Raw genomic sequence first — 17,631 nt, 5'->3', positions numbered from 1 at the left:
ATATTTCTTAATCATACTTTCAGGGTATACTGCAGGTCAGCAACTGCACTGGCTAATGACTTGATCCTTGTGCAACTGAATGGTAGGCAACATTCTTGGTTTTACAGTCCCTTTAATGTAAGAACCAACTCATTTAATCCACACAAAAGCTCTGAGGTAGGAACCAATATATCTCCACATCACAGAGAAATTAAGGCACAGATGGGTTAGGTAACTAAGCTTACAGAAGAATTTAGTGGCAGAGCCAGGACTTAAGTCCAGATCATCTGTTCCACAGCCCCTGCTCATAACTGCTGTGCCATATGGTTTATTACATCTTTACTAATGAGGAGGAAGAGCATTATTTCTGTTGACCTGAAACAAAAGACTGCCAGATATTTCTCCAGGAAAAATGGTTATTCCAGGATCAGCAAAGAAATTGCAATTCTGGGTCTGCAACCATGGTGAGTCACATGCAAGTCCCTCTGCCCCGCCTACACCCCCCACCCCTATTCCCCACCCCCTCCACCCCCCATCTGCCAAGAGAACACTCTTAAGGAGAAGAAAAGTAAGTTAGGAGGGCTAAAGTAAACAAAAAGTCCATGGGTTCCCTTTGACTGAGTCTTTGCCAAGAAAGAAGGCAAGTCTTCTCCCTATTGGCCTCTGCTACCCTCACAGGGTGTGGGAGTTCCCCCTTCCAGTCTCCCAAGTCTATTTAATTGAGGTTTCTTCTTATTAATTTTTCACATTTCCCACGGAGCATAGCAAAGCTAAAGGAAGATGCACAGTTGTTAGAGGTGTGAACGAAAATACTGCAACCATATCAGTAAACAAAGAATGCTGAAACCAAGTCAGCAGCAGCTGCCGCCACCCCCCAGTGAGGACAGGCCTGCAGCCCAGCCTCTGCAGCTACTCACAATGGTGCACTCCGAGCAGACTCAGAATAATAAAGGACAAACTAATGGCCCTAGATAGCTAGATGCTTGTCAAAGGAATAAATTCAATGAGCCCAAATGTTTGCTTCCTCCCATACATAGAAAAGCACTAAATTCTTTAACTTGAGATGCCTGGTTTTCTTTAGATAATAAGTAATCTTTCTCACAGAGAAAAAAAGATGTGACAATGAATATATACATGTTCATGTATACCTGAAAAATTGTGCTCTACACTGGAATTTGACACATTGTAAAATGATTATAAATCAATTAAAAAAGTAAAAAAAAAATTTTATTGTTCCAACTACCTGGTCTTTGTTGTAAAGCTCCTATATATCCTAGCTCCTCCCCTACCTCTTCGGAGCAGTCCCTCAGAGCGATCTGAGGGGTTGTCATCCCAGCTCGAGTCCTCCGGCCAAATAAAACATAACTCAATTTTTAGGCTGCGCATTTATTTCAGTCCACAGAGGCATAAGGCACCACTTATTACAACACCATTATCTTAATGCCCGGAAAGTGACACTCAGAGAGGGGCTCCTGTGCAAGGTGATGACCACTCCACCAGGCGAGAGCCCAAGACATTTCATTTTCCAGTTTGTCCCACAGACTCCTCCCCCTCCCTTAATTAAGCGAGAGAAGGGAGGAGCGTTTGCCACGGCCCCGCCCCCGGCCTTACCTTCCTCCAGCTCCCATCGCGGGCCTGCCTCACTACCCAGGAAGTGCTGCAGCGATGGGGAAAGCAGCAGGAGATGAGATGTACTTTCAGAAGGCCAGTCCGTTCTGGGTCACCGTCATCACTGTTTCCGTTGTCTATTACACGGTAAGGGCAGTGCCCCAGGTCTACAGCCAGCCGAGGGGATGGAGCGCTCCTTTCAGCCGCAAGGTCCACACCTGCAGGCGAGGAGAGGTCGCGCAGGCGTAGTCGTGGCTCCCAGGCCTCAAGAGCCCGGGAACTACACCGGGAAGGAGACGCAGGCGCACTCGTCTGGCCATGCCTTTGCGGGTGTGGAGATCCTGAGAAACCGGCTACCCACGCTTTCCCTGTGTGAAAGCAGGAACAGCTCCCCACCCCAGGACTAGGTGTCTACATCTTTCAAAATGGTGGTTGCGAAGTCGGAGACAGGCGGGGCTGCTACCTCTTACTTTCGTGCAGCCAGATCGTTGCCCTCGCTGGTCACAGTCCTGGCGCTGGGATATTTCGGGGTAAGGTGTAGTGCTAAGGTGTAGTGTTTGGGCCACCAGGTCCCCATAGCGCGAGGGGCGCGGCGGAAACCTTGCGCATGCGCGCCGGGCGATTGCCTAGGTTACTGGTGTAAGCGGACGTTTGGTGGGCTCATAAGGTTTCTGTCTGAGAATGTTCCTGCCTTTGTGCCCCAGCAGTTACTAGGACTTAGCAGCTGAGCCTGAGTGGGTGTCCACGGAGAGGGTGTCCAATTTGACAGACTGTCCTAGGCCTGCCAAGTCAGGATAGGGCTTCGCAAGCAGAATATTTGAGGCAGTTGGAATTGCTTGGAAAGTGGGGATAAACCTAAGGGACGGGTAGGATTTAAATGGTAAGAAGGAATAGAGAGCTTATACATGTTATGGCATAGATGTGGAATCCATAAGACAGAGAATCTCTACAATAGATTGTTTATTATTTCTGCCAACCATCGCTATAATTTTGAAGGAAAGCAAAGCTATTTGGATATTGCCCAGGAGATCCTGGAGACAGGGGATTAGAAACGTGTTTCTCATGTCCACAGTGTTGTTTGCTGTCAAATCTGACCAACTTTGTCCTCATTTCCCCATATTTAAACCGGTGGTGTTGAACTGAACATGTTCAAAGGTACATCTCTGTTCTATAATTCTTTGTCTCTGACTAGTCAGAATATAGATGTAGGAAAACCTTGGGGCCTTCAGTTTGGGATATTGTGGACCTGGCAGATGCTGCCCCTTCCATTCCCCTTTGTTTTGGAGAATGCAGTCATATTTTATGCTTTGTTTAAATTTCAGATGTGTAACAACATTAGTGGGAAAGGTAGTACTGCCCTTGGCTGAGTTGTGAATGGGACAATAAATGTGGGACACATTGGCACTTGATTCTTGGCAAAGCTTAAGCTGGCATAGGTTACAACACAGAGACTGAGGGAAAGTTGATAAGATTACAAAAACCTTATAGAATTAAGTAGGTCCTCTTGGCACTTCACAAACCTCATCTCACTTGTTTTCCAACTGTGCAGTGGATCAGTCCCAGTTTTAGAGGTCAAAAACAAGAAAGAAGAGAAAGGGATTCTAAATTAAATAGGGGTTTGGCTCAAACCATAGTTTCTGCAGAAAAGAAGTTAGCCAGGGCACATAAACCCTCAAAATGTATTAATAACTCGCATAAAATAATGTTTGGGGTGGAATTCACTAAGCACAGAAGTCAGGCAACCTGGTCACTAAGTCCGATAACCACAGTTTCCCCAGCATAAAGCTCCCACTAGAACAGCCTGTTTTCTTTGGTCCGTTTCACTTGTTCTTGTAGAATCAGAGTGATTTCATAGCCTCTTCTCAAACATAGACATGGGCTGATTTAAATGACCTAACAATCCTGCTGTGTTTCTGGTTCTCTTTCAGGGTGCTGTCTTCTGGCCTGAGAGCATTCCTTACCAGAGCCTCGGGCCCCTGGGTTCCTTCACTCAGTACTTGGTGGACCATCATCACACGCTGCTGCACAAAGGGTAAGGAGAAGTGGGATATGGACCCTGCAGCCCCAGTCTCACTGCAGACCAGGAAGGCCTGCGGTTGCCTTCTAAGAGTGGTGCTGGGTCACAGGAAATCGCCTTTCTTTTGAAGGTTTCTGTATTAGATTTCATCAGTAGATAACCATCACCCTAAACCAGGCTGACTCTTGTTTCAGGTATTGGCTTGCCTGGCTGATTCACTTGGGAGAGTCCTTGTATGCCATTGTGTTGTGCAAGTAAGTGTTTTTAATAGATCTTTGTCACTTTTCTCTTGGTATCTAATATAAGCTGAGCCACATTTAAGTAATCCATGCGCTTGTAGGCTGAGAACACTGTCAGGGTAGAGGTGAATCCCCACACCTAACGCGTAGCCTAGCTCAGTACTCAGAGGGAATACTCAGTAAATCATTAATGAGTGGATTCATCTCATTGTGTTAACCAGTCATTTTTTTTTTTAAGTCATTTCATTTTAGATGATTTTTCTTCTTCTTTTCAAAATTCTCTGTTAGTCCCAACTAGAAGAAAAGGTTAGGAGGCAGCCTTATAGTTTGAAGAAAGAGCCATTATTAACCTACTTTCACAACCGAGTCACCTGAAGAGCTTTTTCAACGTTGACACATCTGGTTTCCAGAACCAGAGATCCTAATCTGGTGGGCTTTGCTTCAGACCTGGGAATATGTCATTTTTTCAAGTTCTACAGATAATTCTGGGATGTAAGGCGGGCTAAAAACCTCTCAACTAGACCCTACTCAGCAGATTCCAGTGTAGGGTAATACAACACGAGAGGACTAAAAAACTTGTCTTTACATTTATACTTTTTGTCAGCATGCACAGAAAGTATGGGGTAATGAAAGAGATGGTTATAGTAATGCCAGATTGCTTTGCAGTTGATTTTTTTTTTTCTGGTCAAGATGAATTATCACCTCTGCTTTTGTTGTATTACTTCTAAAAGTAGAAAAAAAAACTACTTAAATATGCTTTAATAATAAAAGTAATTAATATTTATTGGGTGCACACTATGCCAGACAACTGCTAACTGATTTAAATAGATTATGTTGCTCTGTCTTCTGGTTTATTAAACAAGCTGGACCTTCTAGGAGAAAATCAGAAGGCAACTTTATTCTTTATCACTCCTCTCCAAGTAATCTCACCCTGTGGATTACTGCCTCCCACCCCAACCCTGGATGAAATCTGAAGCAGTTCCATAGATTTCCCAGTCACTATCTGATGTTATCGAGTCAAGCCCAGCCTGTTTTTTTAAAAAACATGAACATTTATCTAATTCAGATTGTCCGTTTTCCGCTGGCCGGGGCTCAGCAGCCTGCTGTGGGGAAGAGAGTGTCACGGATGTCCTCGCTCTCATTCCAACTTTTTTCCCTGTTCACTAGCGGCAGCTGCTTGTGGCCTTGGGGTGGTGGGAGTAGTTCGGGGAAGCAGGGCACGGTGTGCCGGGTGATCAGGCAGCTGGGTGCTGTGGAAGTTGCATACCCAGTGTTGACTTTTCTCTCCAAAGGGGGGGGGGGGCCTGGTGGATTTCTGAGAAACCACTCATCACTAAGGAGTCTCCCTCTTCAGTTCTCTTGATGGCTCCTTCAGACGCTGCCATCAGCATGCTGCTTGCTGTCTCCTCTTAGGATCTATGATGGTTGGGGGGTGTGGGGGGGTGTCCCCTTTTACGGAGCTCTCTTCTACTCTTCACTTAGGCCTCTGGCGTGGGTTCCTTTTTAAGCCCACCCATGCCAGCACCCTTTCACAAGATCTTGTATAGCTCATGAAAACCTCTTCCTTATCCCTCCAAGGGGATAAATTTATCTGCAACTGCATGCAGTTCCCAGTCCAGCCATGTATCTTATCAAGCAAGCTCTACCAGTCTTTTGAATCAGATATTAACCCTCACCCAAATTCCAGGGGACGCTTTGTCAAGCTCTGCAAGTGGTTCCCTTGAAGCTGTCCTTTGGGCTTGACTTGTGGCAGGAAAGCCAGGAGCACTAGTACCTCTTTCTCACGGCCTCTTCAGCCTCTCGGCGAGAGCTTAGCTTGGAGGTGTGTGGTCCAGCCCTTGCACTTCCAGTGTTGGGAGTACTTCACGCCTAGTTTGTTACTGGCATTTGGAGCCTCTAAAGAAAACAAAGACTCAAATTGAACATCCTGCTATCCAGTTCTTTGAAGGGCAGAGGGAGGATAGGCCCAGAGAAGTTTGGTCACTATTGTGTTCTTGAACGCATTTCTTTACAGTCTAACAGGTTGCCATGTATCATTGGTGACTATAAATCAGAATGAATATTCCTTTTAACTTATGAATGAATGAATACATTTCAGTGAACGAATCAGTACTTGAAGACACGTAGAACATTCATAGCTTCCCCAAATCTCACTATCCAGCAGTGAAAAGGAATTTGATGAATTCCGCTTAATCAGAGCTAAGACTGGACTGTATGTCAACTTTATAGCCACCATATATATACACACATACGTATAGATATAAACACTTCTGTAACTTTTTTCTATTGTCATATATGCCTATTTCTCCACGTCTATACCTATAAATTCACCTCGTTCATTTTATTAGTGCATAGTATTCTATTACATGGCTGTATCTTAATATATTTAACATCCTCCTTCTGACGGACTTTTAAGTCTTCAGGGTTTTTTTTATAAGTAATACTGCATGAACGTAAATTTCTCATGCATCCTGGCCGACTGATACATATTTCTATTTTTTATTGTTTAGTGGTAGAATGTATGAATATAGTCAGTTTTTGTCTATTGCCCTCATATCCAGTGACCTTGATAAATTCATTTTTTAGTTCCAACGGTTCATCTGTTCATCTAATAGTTTACCATTAATAATTTAAAAGATTCTTTTCCATTTTCTAGGTACACAGTTGTCTCTAGAAATAAAGACAGTTTTATTTCTTCCTTTCAATTCGGTATACCTTCTATTTATGTTTTTTCTCTTATTGCACTGGCTAGTACCTCTGGTACAGTGTCCGCTGAAGTGCTGACTGGCCTTGTTCCTGATCAAAGGGAAAGCTTTCAACATTCCGCATCACGTTTTTTCTAGAGCTGTAGAGACCTTCTCTACCAGAATAAGGGAGTTCCATTCTCTTAATAAGCTGACTGAGAACTTACGTTAAGAATGGATGTTAAAATTTATCAAATGCTTCTGCATTTATTGAGATGATGGTACCATTTTTCTCCTTTATCCTGTCATTGTAGAAAGTTGGATCGTTTTTACATAAATTATTTTTAAATTTTGTTTTAAATTAAAAATCATCCATGTGAGACTTATTTATATACAGGTGAAACTGTAGCAAGCCATTCACTTCAATTTGGCCATTTCCTTCTGAGCTCGGTTCTAAGCAGTTTCATGTGAATTGGTTGCTCAGACAGGTATTTATTGTCACCATGTGCCTGGCCCTTTACTAACCGCTTTGTGCAACTTATCTCAAAAGTCATCTTGAAACTTGGTGACATAAATACTATCCTTCCTGGAGACAGAATCTGAGAGGGAGGGAGTGGCCTGCCCAAGGTCACAGCTGGTAGTTGGCCAGTCTTTCAACACACTTGCTCTGAAGCCCTCCCAGTGCTTTCTAACCCTATCTGCTCATCAGAATCACATGAGAAACAGTTTCATAATGCCATGCCCTAGGCAGTTAGCAGACTGCTTCTCACGGAAGAGTGTACTATCCTAAATGCACAAGAAAAATGAAAATCAGTGCACGAACATTCAAGTTAAGAAACTGGAGGAAAAGGGCAAAATAAACCCAATGAAAGTAGATAGGAGGAATACATATTTTAAAAAAACTAGAAGACAATAACTCCTATGAAACCATAACATTAAAATTCTGGTGGATACATTTTTCCTTTTTTAGGTCTAAAGGCATCACGAATAGCTGGACTCAACTACTCTGGTTCCTACAGACGTTCCTCTTTGGGATAGCATCTCTCAACTACTTGATTGCTTATAGGCCAAGACACCAAAAGCAAACTTAAAGAAGATATTGTCGACTGAAATAAATGAGAGTTGAGAGTTATGTTTCATTTGGCGGGAGGACTCGAGCTGGGATGACAGCCTCTCAGATGGCTCTGAGGGACTGCTCCAAAGAGGTAGGGGAGGAGCTAGGATGTATAGGAGCTTTACAACAAAGACCAGGCAGTTGGAACAATAAAAGCTTACTTACTAGCTAAAGAAAACCAGGCATCTCAAGTTAAAGAATTTAGTGCTTTTCTATGTATGGGAGGAAGCAAACATTGGGCTCACTGAATTCATTCCTTTGACAAGCATCTAGCTATCTAGGGCCATTATTTTGTCCTTTATTATTCTGAGTCTGCTCAGAGTGCACCATTGTGAGTGGCTGCAGAGGCTGGGCTGCAGGCTTGTCTTCACTGGGGGGGGGGGGGTGACTTGATGGTTTCAGCATTCTTTGTTTACTGATAACGGTTTGCAATATTTTTCATTCACAGTACCCCTGAAACTAATACAATGTTGTAAATCAACTGTGCTTCAATTAAAAAGTAAATATATAGCATATAAAGTTTCTAGGGAAAAACAAAAAAGAAAAAGATACTCAAAAGCTTTCTCTACACATTGACATTCATCCTTACCTTTTTTGGGTGGTGCTGTGTTTACTTGATCTTTCCACTTTCTAGAAAGCTAAGACCCTCTAGTGATTCATTATTCTTTCATCTGCTCTGGTTAAGCTTGAGTAGATAAGGACAAGGTTTGAGCTTTCCAGTTCTGCAGACTAACTTACTTGGCAGGGGGTTTCCAGCTACCTCCTGAGGTCCCTGGCTGTGTTGGTTTTCTCCCTGTCACCTGGTTTAAGCTGTGAAGGAAAAGCCCAGCTGGGCTAACGAGCTAAGTCACAAATCTAAGTGTGATAAGTGTCGGTTTACTGATCTAAGTTCTGCTGGGCTAACTCATAAATCTGAAGTTTAGTGTCAGTTTACTGGGCTAACAAGCTAACTCGTAAATCCAAGCTCAACAAGTGTCAGTAACGTGATCTGTTCCAAATTGATAAGCTCCAGTGTACTGATTCCTTGCTTTTTGTTGTTTGAACCTTATTGGCTAATAGCCCCATACTTGTAATTAACCCTATAAAACCTCATGTGCACGTCTTGGAGGTGCTCAGAGCTTCGGAGCAGAAGCCCCTCTGAGCCCGCCGGCGTAATAAATCTGAGTACTCCAACCCTCCGAGTGGTGCTTGTTTCTTGGCTGGCCTGTCATTTCCGTAACAAAGCCACATACAAAGTTTACTATTAGGACACCTTTGCTCCCACCTTCTGAGTAAGACCCCTTACCCTCACCACCGCCATCCTATTAGCTCTCCCTTCCCAAAATGTGTATCACCCATCTGGACCAAGATAGAGTGACACTTTCATAACACATCAATTCCACCCACATCCGTTAGACACCTGTGGGACAGGGTCTTCCCCTCTCAGGCTTCCATCTCTCCCACTACAGAGAAAGATAAGAAAGACGAGCACACGGCAGGCCGAGCAGTGACACTGAGGCACAGAGGATGCACTGGGAACCAAGAGGCGAGGACTGGGGAGTGCCTTCTCTGCACCTGTCAGCCAGGAGTGACTCTTCCCTCCACTCGGCCCTTCCAACCCAGGGCTCTGTAGTGTGAACAGGCTGACGGCCACCTTCAAGTCAGGACCACATCTTAGACAGCTTCCTTTTTCCTCTAGCCCCTGCCCACTGCCTCGCACACAGGTGTTCTATCAGTGTTTACTGAACAAAGGAGGGAAATTCTAATTTCACTCTGCACTTGTTCAACATCATTCCAATTTTTATGTGAAAACTGCAGAACCCATTCCGTACACCCTTGTCTCAGAGAAAAGTGCAGGCCTGCCCGTGACTGGCACTACCATCTTTCTGTGGTCCCTGATGGGAAACCTGTATCTTTTTCACTCTCCTATTCTTGGTCACTTTCTCCAGTCTCCGCAGATGCTCCTTCCAGCTCTGACTCGCTCAGCCATGCCTGTTCTAGAGATCCTAGCCCATGAGTTCTCCAGCTGGTTACGACATCTCCCACTCACCTGGTTGTTACTCCTTACTACTGACTGATTGAGGCAGAAGGGTCCCTGACCGTCACCTCTAGGAGCCTTTAGGGCTCCTTTCCTGGAGGACCAGCTGCTTTTTCACTAGGGACTAGCGCTTATTTTCCCCCAGTGATACAAGAGGTCAGGTGATTTGTTTTAGGTAAATATTTATGTGTGTAAAAGCACAACCATGAAAGATAATGGACTACTGATTGTTTTTGGTGGAGATCAACTTCTACAAATAAATCTCACTCTTTCCCTCTGTTTCTCTTGTGACAAAGGGGTTATTAATGGTGACAAGGATAATAGGGCAGATTACTGAATGGATTAACTTGAATAAAATGCTATGAACTGTGTCTCCAATCAAATGCTTTTTTTTTTTTTTTGGTGTGTCAGTTTTGATATATTGTCACATATATGATTCTACTCTTTCTCAAATAGACTATTATGGAACTCTTTGTACAGGGAGTTATCTACCAGGGTTTTTTTTTTTTTTTTTCTTTTTTCACTGATAAAAAAATGCAGAATGCCCTACCTGTGGGACATTCACTCCTCATGTTTATAGAGCTGCCCACAACTTAACTCCTCCACATGCACCAACCGAGTTGTGGGTAGATATGAGGGTCTCCTTTCGTTGTAGGACTGGCCTCCTTTTATTTCTATTACATTTTATTCAGCCTTTGATACAGCCTCTGCAGCAAGTGAAGGAGTCCTCTGACTTTTTTTTAAATGCCAAAAGTAATAAAATCTGTAATCTTATTTGGGGTATTATCATGGCTTAGAGCAAAAAAGGGTCTCAGCAAATGATGCGGGTCATTCATTTTCTAGACCCATGAGCTGCAGGTGGTGAAGTAACACACAGAGGCCAGACTAACTGGATCTCCCCTCCCCCACAGCCCAGGAGCTAGGAGTCAGCCTAGGAAGCAAACATAGAGACATCTTGGCCTTGCTTTGCAGTCATAGTGGGTGACGTGGGCGAAACCTCTTTATGGTGCGTTTGGATGAGAAAAGGCTAGAGGCATCTTGTTGTTATAGTTTGGAAGAACAAAAAAGAAAGGGCCAACTGGGGGGGCGGGGGTAGGCAGGAAACAAAACGAATGACCTCACAACTCAGATTTCCTTATCAACAAGCCAGATTTATAAACTAAAACTATTTCCTACATTCAACATGGTTATGACTCCATGCACTTCAAATCCAAGCATGTTTTCTAAGCCATGGTTTTAAAACAAGTCTTTGAGTTTAAGAGGTTATACTCCAGATGTGTGAAGAGGTTCTTCAGCAAAAACAGCTTGCCGTCTGGAAGCCTGTCCGTGTTTACATGGAAGGTCTGAAAACACAGAAGAGGCACTGGAGAACCTGCCTTTGAGGTTAGAGCACAGAATGCAGTCACATTGCCTGGGGTCCTTGCTGGAACCTTGTTAACTAAAGCTCCTACTTGAGCAACTTCAGATGAAATATCATTTTCCCCTCCCTCTCTTATTAGCATAGACAAAAAAAAAAAAAAAAAAAACTAGGGCAGCTGAGTAACATATTTGTAAGTCTGAGACTTCTCTCTGCAATGCTCCCTGTCCACATCAGATTGGAAATTACAGTCCCCTTTTTCTCAGGGTTGGACAATGAAAGTGTGTGATTATCATTTCATATATCTCTTTATGAAGATCTACAGTCTGATTCCACAGTGGACACTTGAAAATCCTATCCAAAATAGCGTTCTTGCTGTCTACGGCCATACCACCCTGAACGCGATCTCGTCTGATCTCAGAAGCTAAGCCAGGTCGGGCCTCGTTAGTCCTTGGATGGGAGGCCAAAGTACTGTTCTTGCAATTTCTATCAACAAACATTTTAAAATGGCTCTCAAACTTTCTCAGTATGATTGAGTATCCCATTTGCCTCATTTCTGTCTGTAGTAAGTCATAAAGATGGATTAGTGGAAATGCCTCTGACATACTCATGCTCTTCAGGGAAATATCCATGAAAGAACTTTTACTTTTTCCTTGTCCCAACATATTGAACTGGATGTTCTTGGTAAGTAAAAATTAACTCAGTAAAAACTGTCACTAAAATTGAAACCTTGACACTGCTGTAAATGAAAGAAAGGAGTGGCATCTATGTATAAAGTAGGGAAGTGTTCCCCAAACCTCGGGCCGGTAGGGACCACGCTCACAACTTTAATCCTGCCTACACTACACCTGAATTCACTTTCTAAAAAATCTTCCTAAGCAAGAATAACTATGAAATGCCAGGCTTAGTTGGTTTGCTCATTATATTTTCCTCTAATACATATGAGAATAATGTCATCTGCACCATATTAAGGTGGGAACTGTATTTTCATTTATATGTGGGATCCAAAAAAATGAAACAAAATGAACAAATATAACACAGAAATAGACCCACAGACACAGAGAACAAACTAGGGGTTACCAGAGGGGAGAGGGTTGGGGGGAGGGGCAAAATAGGTAAAGAGGATTAAGCACAAACTTCTAGGTATAAAATAAGTGCGACTAGGATGCACAGCCCAGGAAATATAATCAATATTTCACAATAACTTTGTATGGAATATAACCTATAAAAATATTAAATGACTATGTTGTACATTTGAAGCTAATAAAATATTGTAAGTCAACCATCCTTTAAAAAAACAGAACCAAATTTTGAAGAACTTTCCACGTTCCAACCCTCTAGAGTCCCCTAAAATCTCAGTGAACTAGAATTACTCACCCTGACACAACCTCAAAAAAAATCCGAGTTGAATTAATGTACCTTACCTTTCCTGCTGCTAAGAGATGAAATCACCTCAAAAAGGTAAGAGCTCTGATACAGCAAGTACTCTGTTTTCCAAGGGAGAGGTAGTAACTTAGCAACCTTCGGAGAGAGAATTGATGAATAACAAGCCGCTTGACAATCTCATACTGTTATGACTGGTGCCACTGAAGAGGGAAAGGCAGCAGGGTGTAGTTCAAGAGCACCCGGGCCTTTGAGGGACAGCTCTGTTCGAATTGTTACCCACCACTTGCTAGCTGTATTAGCTTGGGTAAATCTCATGTCTTGGAGTTCCACCGTCTACTCCCTTCTTGTTTTGTTTATTTCCTTTTATCCCCATTCCCGTGCTGCCCCTACTTTAAGGCAACAATTCCAATGTATTTGCTGTACATGTATTCCTGTAAAATGTACACTGTTGTTTTGTGAGCATGTATTTCTGATTTACATGAATAGTTTTGTGATACACACACACACACACACACACTTCACTATCTTGGGAAGGACTTCCAGGACAGTGGGAGTTTTGTAACTTAATCTGATTTTCATTTAATTCTTCACAGTTTGCCAGTAAGAGCTGAGTTGTCCACATTCCCTGCTGCTCCCTTGGAGGGGGAAAAAAATCCTCTCCCAGACAGTGTGAGCCAACTGGAACCTATAAGGTTTGTGAACAAGACAGGAAACAATAGAAAAAGAAAACCCAAGCTGGCCAACTAGGATAACTCATCTTGGATGCCTCCAAAAATCTATCTTAACTTTGCTCAATTCAGCCAGAATTGCACTTAACTCCACAGGATATGAGATCAAATCATATTTGTGGTCTACTCATAATCAGAATGCTGGAAGGGACTGCAGAAATCTTCAGATTGACCCCTCCCCCATTTTACACTGGGAGGAACTGAGTGCCTCCCACCAATGTCACACAGCCGATTTAGTGGCAGACCTAGGTCTCTGATTCCTTGGTATATCACCAAGCTGCCTGTCAATAGCATGGGAGGAAACAGCCAAAGTAGTGTTCTCCACAGCATGCATGCCTCATCTCCCAAATATTTTATGTATGTAAAATACTATCCAAGAAAGATGCATTAAGGATGGGAATAGTTTCCATCCTTGTTAGCTGCCCTAAATCCCTACATCCTGTTCATGTTACTGGCGCCTGCCTTTGATACTGTATCCATAGCAATATCCAAATACTGTAAACATTCTGCAGACCTAGGGGTGTTCTTGCTACTGGATAAAAGTGCAGCAATAATATGTTGCACATGCACACATAGGAGGGGCATTTATAGCATTTATGAAGCCTTAACATCTGCACAGCTAAAGAATTTGTTGGTCTTCTGTTCTGGGTATTACAGAATATTTCCTAGGAAACCGAAAATAAATATATTATGAAATTTCAATTTTGAAATATATTTCGTATTTCCCTGGCCTCCTGTCGCGCCTGTTGCAAAACACACTAGAGGCCAGAGACAGGCATTCCTTGTGTGTGATCCCATTACATCCTTTGAATTTGCAGGAATCCCACAGAATGGCTTCTGTGTTAATAATAATAAGAGCCAACATTAATTGAACAGTCACTGGTGGCCAGGCATTTTGCTTAGAGCCTTGTGTGCATTCTTTCATTTAATCTTCACTTTAACCCCTAGGAGGTAAGCCCTGCCATCCCATTTTCGCAGTTAGAAAACTGAGGCCTAATGACATTAAGTAACTTATTAATGACCAGAGCTAGTGAGTAGCAGAACCAGGAATCAAACCGAGATCCCTATGACTCCAAAACCTATGTTTGTAACTTGTGTGTTTGCAGCCTATTGGTTGTAAATTACAGACGTACCATAGTGTAAAATCACTCCCGGGCACCCATCCGTATGTTCAGTGAAATGTATTGCTCTGTGAAATAGGTATTTAAAATGGACTCCACCATCCGATTCCTTGTGTAGAAATTATTTGATTTCTAATTTAAGCAAGTGATCCATTAAAAAATGTCTCTTTGAAATGGCATCTAGAAGGAAAAGATGTTTCCATCTGAACAGGAGTCTAAGCAGGGACTGGCTAGAGCAGGCTGCTCTGAAACCACTGGGAGATTGAACAGTAGAAGTTCAGGCCTTATAAAGACCATAGTGGTGCTTTCAGATTTCTCACCATAAGGAGTTAATTCAAGAGGAGGAGGGGGCGAGGCCAGCTCAGGAGCACAGAGCCAGCAAGCTGGGTGGGAAGTTGATGTGGCAATGAGGCAACATCCAAAGTCAAGTCAGTGGCACTGCCTGCTTCTGGGGGTAGGGGTGGCCAGGCCCCTCCCTTCAGCAGGCATACAGGCTATTTTTCTGTGGTCACTGTGGGGAAGATAGCTCCATACGGGCCAGCAGTAACTGCCCTCAGGGGTACCACTTCTGATGTGAAGAGACACCCAGACCAGGTGGACCAGGTAGGGAAATGGACATTGGTCTTCAGGGCCTGTGAGACCAGGCATCTTCACACAGCATCAGGATGGAGGTTAAGAGGCCAGTGGGGCTATGGAAGGCTGGGCGGCCAAAGGGCTGTGCTTAGGAATGGGGCGGAGCTGAACCATCCCTGTGACACTGGGGTGGGCGGAGGGGACTGTCTTGCAGAATGCAGCAAGAAGAACTCAGCCTTCATCATTTAGAAGTTCCAAAATAGAGGTTCTTATTGTGGGGCCCATGGGTGGGTCAGTGAACCTTTAATATTATCTAAGACCCAAAGAGACCCAGCAAACAGACAACCTAGGGCCTCTAGGAACTGGTCTTTGGAGGGTAGAGGGAGGGAATTGGTGGATGCAGTGCCAAAGCTCTCACAAGCACTAAGGAAAACAGACTTAGAGAATAAGATTGGAAGATTGGAAGGAAGATAACAAGGTAGTGGCTGGCACGTAACTAGCCATGCAGCCCTGAGCAAATCTTTTACCTCTTGTTCTTGGATTTCCTCATTGGGCAGTTAAGCTTGATGATTTATAAATTTATAAATTTACCTTAGATATAAGGTACCAGCTTCAAAATTTTGTAAAATTCCAGAAGCACTATCTACTAGTGAAACAATTTACTGGGAGAAGTAGCGAGTTTCCTGTCACTGGAAGTATTCAAGAAGACTGAGAGTAGCCACTTGTCTAGTACTCCATAGAAATAATTCCTACAATAGGTAGGAAGTTAAGATCCGATTTGCCCAGTACTGTTTTAGGCATTTATACACATCTTATCTGACTCTCTCAACCACCTCAAGGGGCCATAGGAACTATCAACATCCTCATTTTACAGAGGACCCTCAGATCAGAGACAGCAAGTTACCAGAGGTCACACATCCAGAAAGAAGCAGAGCTGAGACTGGAAACCATGTTTCTCTGACTCCCCCGGGTCTTAGCCATCACCCAATTCTGCCCTCTGCCTCTGCCGCAGCAGGGATAGGCATGCCTTCTGCTGGCCTGGGCTCTGAGTACAAGGTGACGTGACTGCCTCCCATTTCATCTTCCTCCGCCGTGGGTAACTGAGCACAGGATGCAGACAGCCAGCTTGCCAGCAAGGCTGCTTTCCTAAGGCTTATGGTGCGGGTGGAAGGAGCTGCCATCTCTGCCGAGAACCTCAGCCGCTCTGGGCTCCTTTCTCCCACCACTTCATTTTGCAGAAGGGGAATCCAGTGCCCATGAGGCGTGCACTAACCACCCACACCCACACCCCCACACCCACACACACACACACACGATGTGAGTTGAGGTTCAGTGTCTTCCTGAGACTATAGCCTGGGAGACAGCCCCTCGGACTCCTCTGAGGAGCTGCTCTGCAGAGGTACGTGATTTTGGAGAAGGGGTACATGCAATCAAGCACGCATCTCTGTAGAAGGTTGGTACTAGTCACAAGGATCCGATATCTCTGTGAATGCTTTTAGTGCTTTTCTAAGCATGGGATGATGCAAGAATTTGTGTTCATAAAAAAATCTCCTGAAAATATCTATCTGAGGGTCTGTTCTGCCAGTTTTCTCAGGGCACAGAGTGCCTCGTTCTTGACCTTCACTCTGAATTCTTTCCAGAGTGTGCTATTTGTCAGTAACCACATGGCTAATGAATGGATTCTCGCAGAAGTGGGTGACAAGCGACATTCCTTAGATGGCAAGTTAATCTATAGGGCTGTGGTTGCTCACATACGTCCGTCGGTTTTGAGATCCCGTGTATACACTTTTTTTTTTTTCTGATGAAGGCCTACAGATCAACCACAACAAATTGGAGATTCACAAGAGCAGCAATTATTTAAAATTAAATTCCCTACCTCTTCTAAAACTTCTAATCTAACCTTACCCCGCACAACCAAATTTACTCTTAACAATCCTGAACTGGCATTTCTACCTCTTTTAGGCACATTTCCTTGCTGACATTGACCCAAAAGTACACGTTCCCGCCTACTAACATTTACCCAAGCGATCACCCCACCAGAATTCCCTGCCCCATCCTCTTTTCCTATCTGGAAATTCATGCGCAAGTGGCAACCCTGAGGAGATGGAGATCATTTGAACATTCACTTTACAAATTAAATTTATATGTCAGTCAGAAACATGCAACTCACTTCCCTGTTTAAGCTTTACAATAACGTATAAATTTTTCAATATATTTTAGATTTACAAAGGAATAAAATCTGACGACTGGTACGAACAGTTCAGAATTCTCCACTCATCTACCCTTTGATTCCAGGGAATGGAGTTAAAAGCAGAATCGTTCCAGAGCTAAGGTACTTGCATATACCTTCTTCCCTGTTTCTCTCTCTTTTTTTTCTGTTTTTTTTTTTTTTTTTTTTGGTACCTTCTTAGTTGAGTTCAGTGGTTTTCACATTTTGTGTGCAACATTCTCAATTTAAGTGTGATGTTTTTAAAGGATATTCAAGGACTAGGTTAAGTTTAGGTCGCATGCTGGTTTGGGGATCAGCCCCTCAGGAAAATGCACTTCCACAGCCTGGAGCACATCCACAGTTAAGAGCAGGCTTTGGGGTCCAGCATGACCTTCGACAGGTTTCTTGTTTGTTCTACATCCCATTTGTAAAATGAGGGCATGGAAGGTGGGATTACTGGGTCCCGGGTGGCTTCGCCCCGATCTCTGGCACCTACTCCCTGTCTCACGTCACCCTCAGCTGCAGTTAGAGAGTGTCCTCAGTGTCATTCCCTCAACTGGCAGCATGGTCACTGCCTCCGGGTCCTTCACACTCAGACG

The 17,631-nt window shown here is 43.6% G+C and overlaps 1 protein-coding gene and 1 long non-coding RNA gene across 3 annotated transcripts in view; one reads left to right on the top strand and one right to left on the bottom strand.

Moving 5' to 3' along the window:
- The window catches only part of LOC123619191 (uncharacterized), a 55,077-nt gene extending 53,350 nt beyond the window's left edge, over positions 1-1,727 (bottom strand). Inside the window, exon 1 of the long non-coding RNA XR_006727734.2 lies at positions 1,591-1,727. This is a non-coding gene — a long non-coding RNA (uncharacterized LOC123619191). The remainder of the gene's footprint in view (positions 1-1,590) is intronic.
- Positions 1,602-8,814, top strand: TMEM254 (transmembrane protein 254). 2 transcript variants are annotated; one of them, XM_010963114.3, is made up of 4 exons: positions 1,602-1,734; positions 3,516-3,619; positions 3,799-3,858; positions 7,498-8,814. In XM_010963114.3, the coding sequence occupies exons 1-4, from the start codon at positions 1,645-1,647 to the stop codon at positions 7,616-7,618; spliced, it is 375 nt and encodes a 124-aa protein (XP_010961416.1). In that variant the 5' UTR covers positions 1,602-1,644; the 3' UTR covers positions 7,619-8,814. The 2 variants fall into 2 exon arrangements, with proteins under 2 accessions (XP_010961416.1, XP_010961415.1); XM_010963113.3 differs by lacking the exon at positions 1,602-1,734 and adding an exon at positions 1,864-2,117.
- Positions 8,815-17,631: the final 8,817 nt, after the last annotated feature.

The sequence above is a fragment of the Camelus bactrianus genome, chromosome 11 (genome assembly GCF_048773025.1).
Source record: "Camelus bactrianus isolate YW-2024 breed Bactrian camel chromosome 11, ASM4877302v1, whole genome shotgun sequence".
Lineage (NCBI taxonomy): Eukaryota > Metazoa > Chordata > Mammalia > Artiodactyla > Camelidae > Camelus > Camelus bactrianus.
The sequence above is the reverse complement of the archived record's forward strand: the minus strand, read 5'-3'. Positions and strand labels throughout refer to the sequence as shown.

Bases quoted from the DNA above. Each gene is read 5' to 3' on its own strand.
- TMEM254 (XM_010963113.3), top strand. From the start codon at position 2,013: ATGGTGGTTGCGAAGTCGGAGACAGGCGGGGCTGCTACCTCTTACTTT. The intron at 2,118-3,515 runs GTAAGGTGTAGT...GTTCTCTTTCAG, and splicing joins TGGCGCTGGGATATTTCGGG to GGTGCTGTCTTCTGGCCTGA. The intron at 3,859-7,497 runs GTAAGTGTTTTT...TTCCTTTTTTAG, and splicing joins TATGCCATTGTGTTGTGCAA to GTCTAAAGGCATCACGAATA.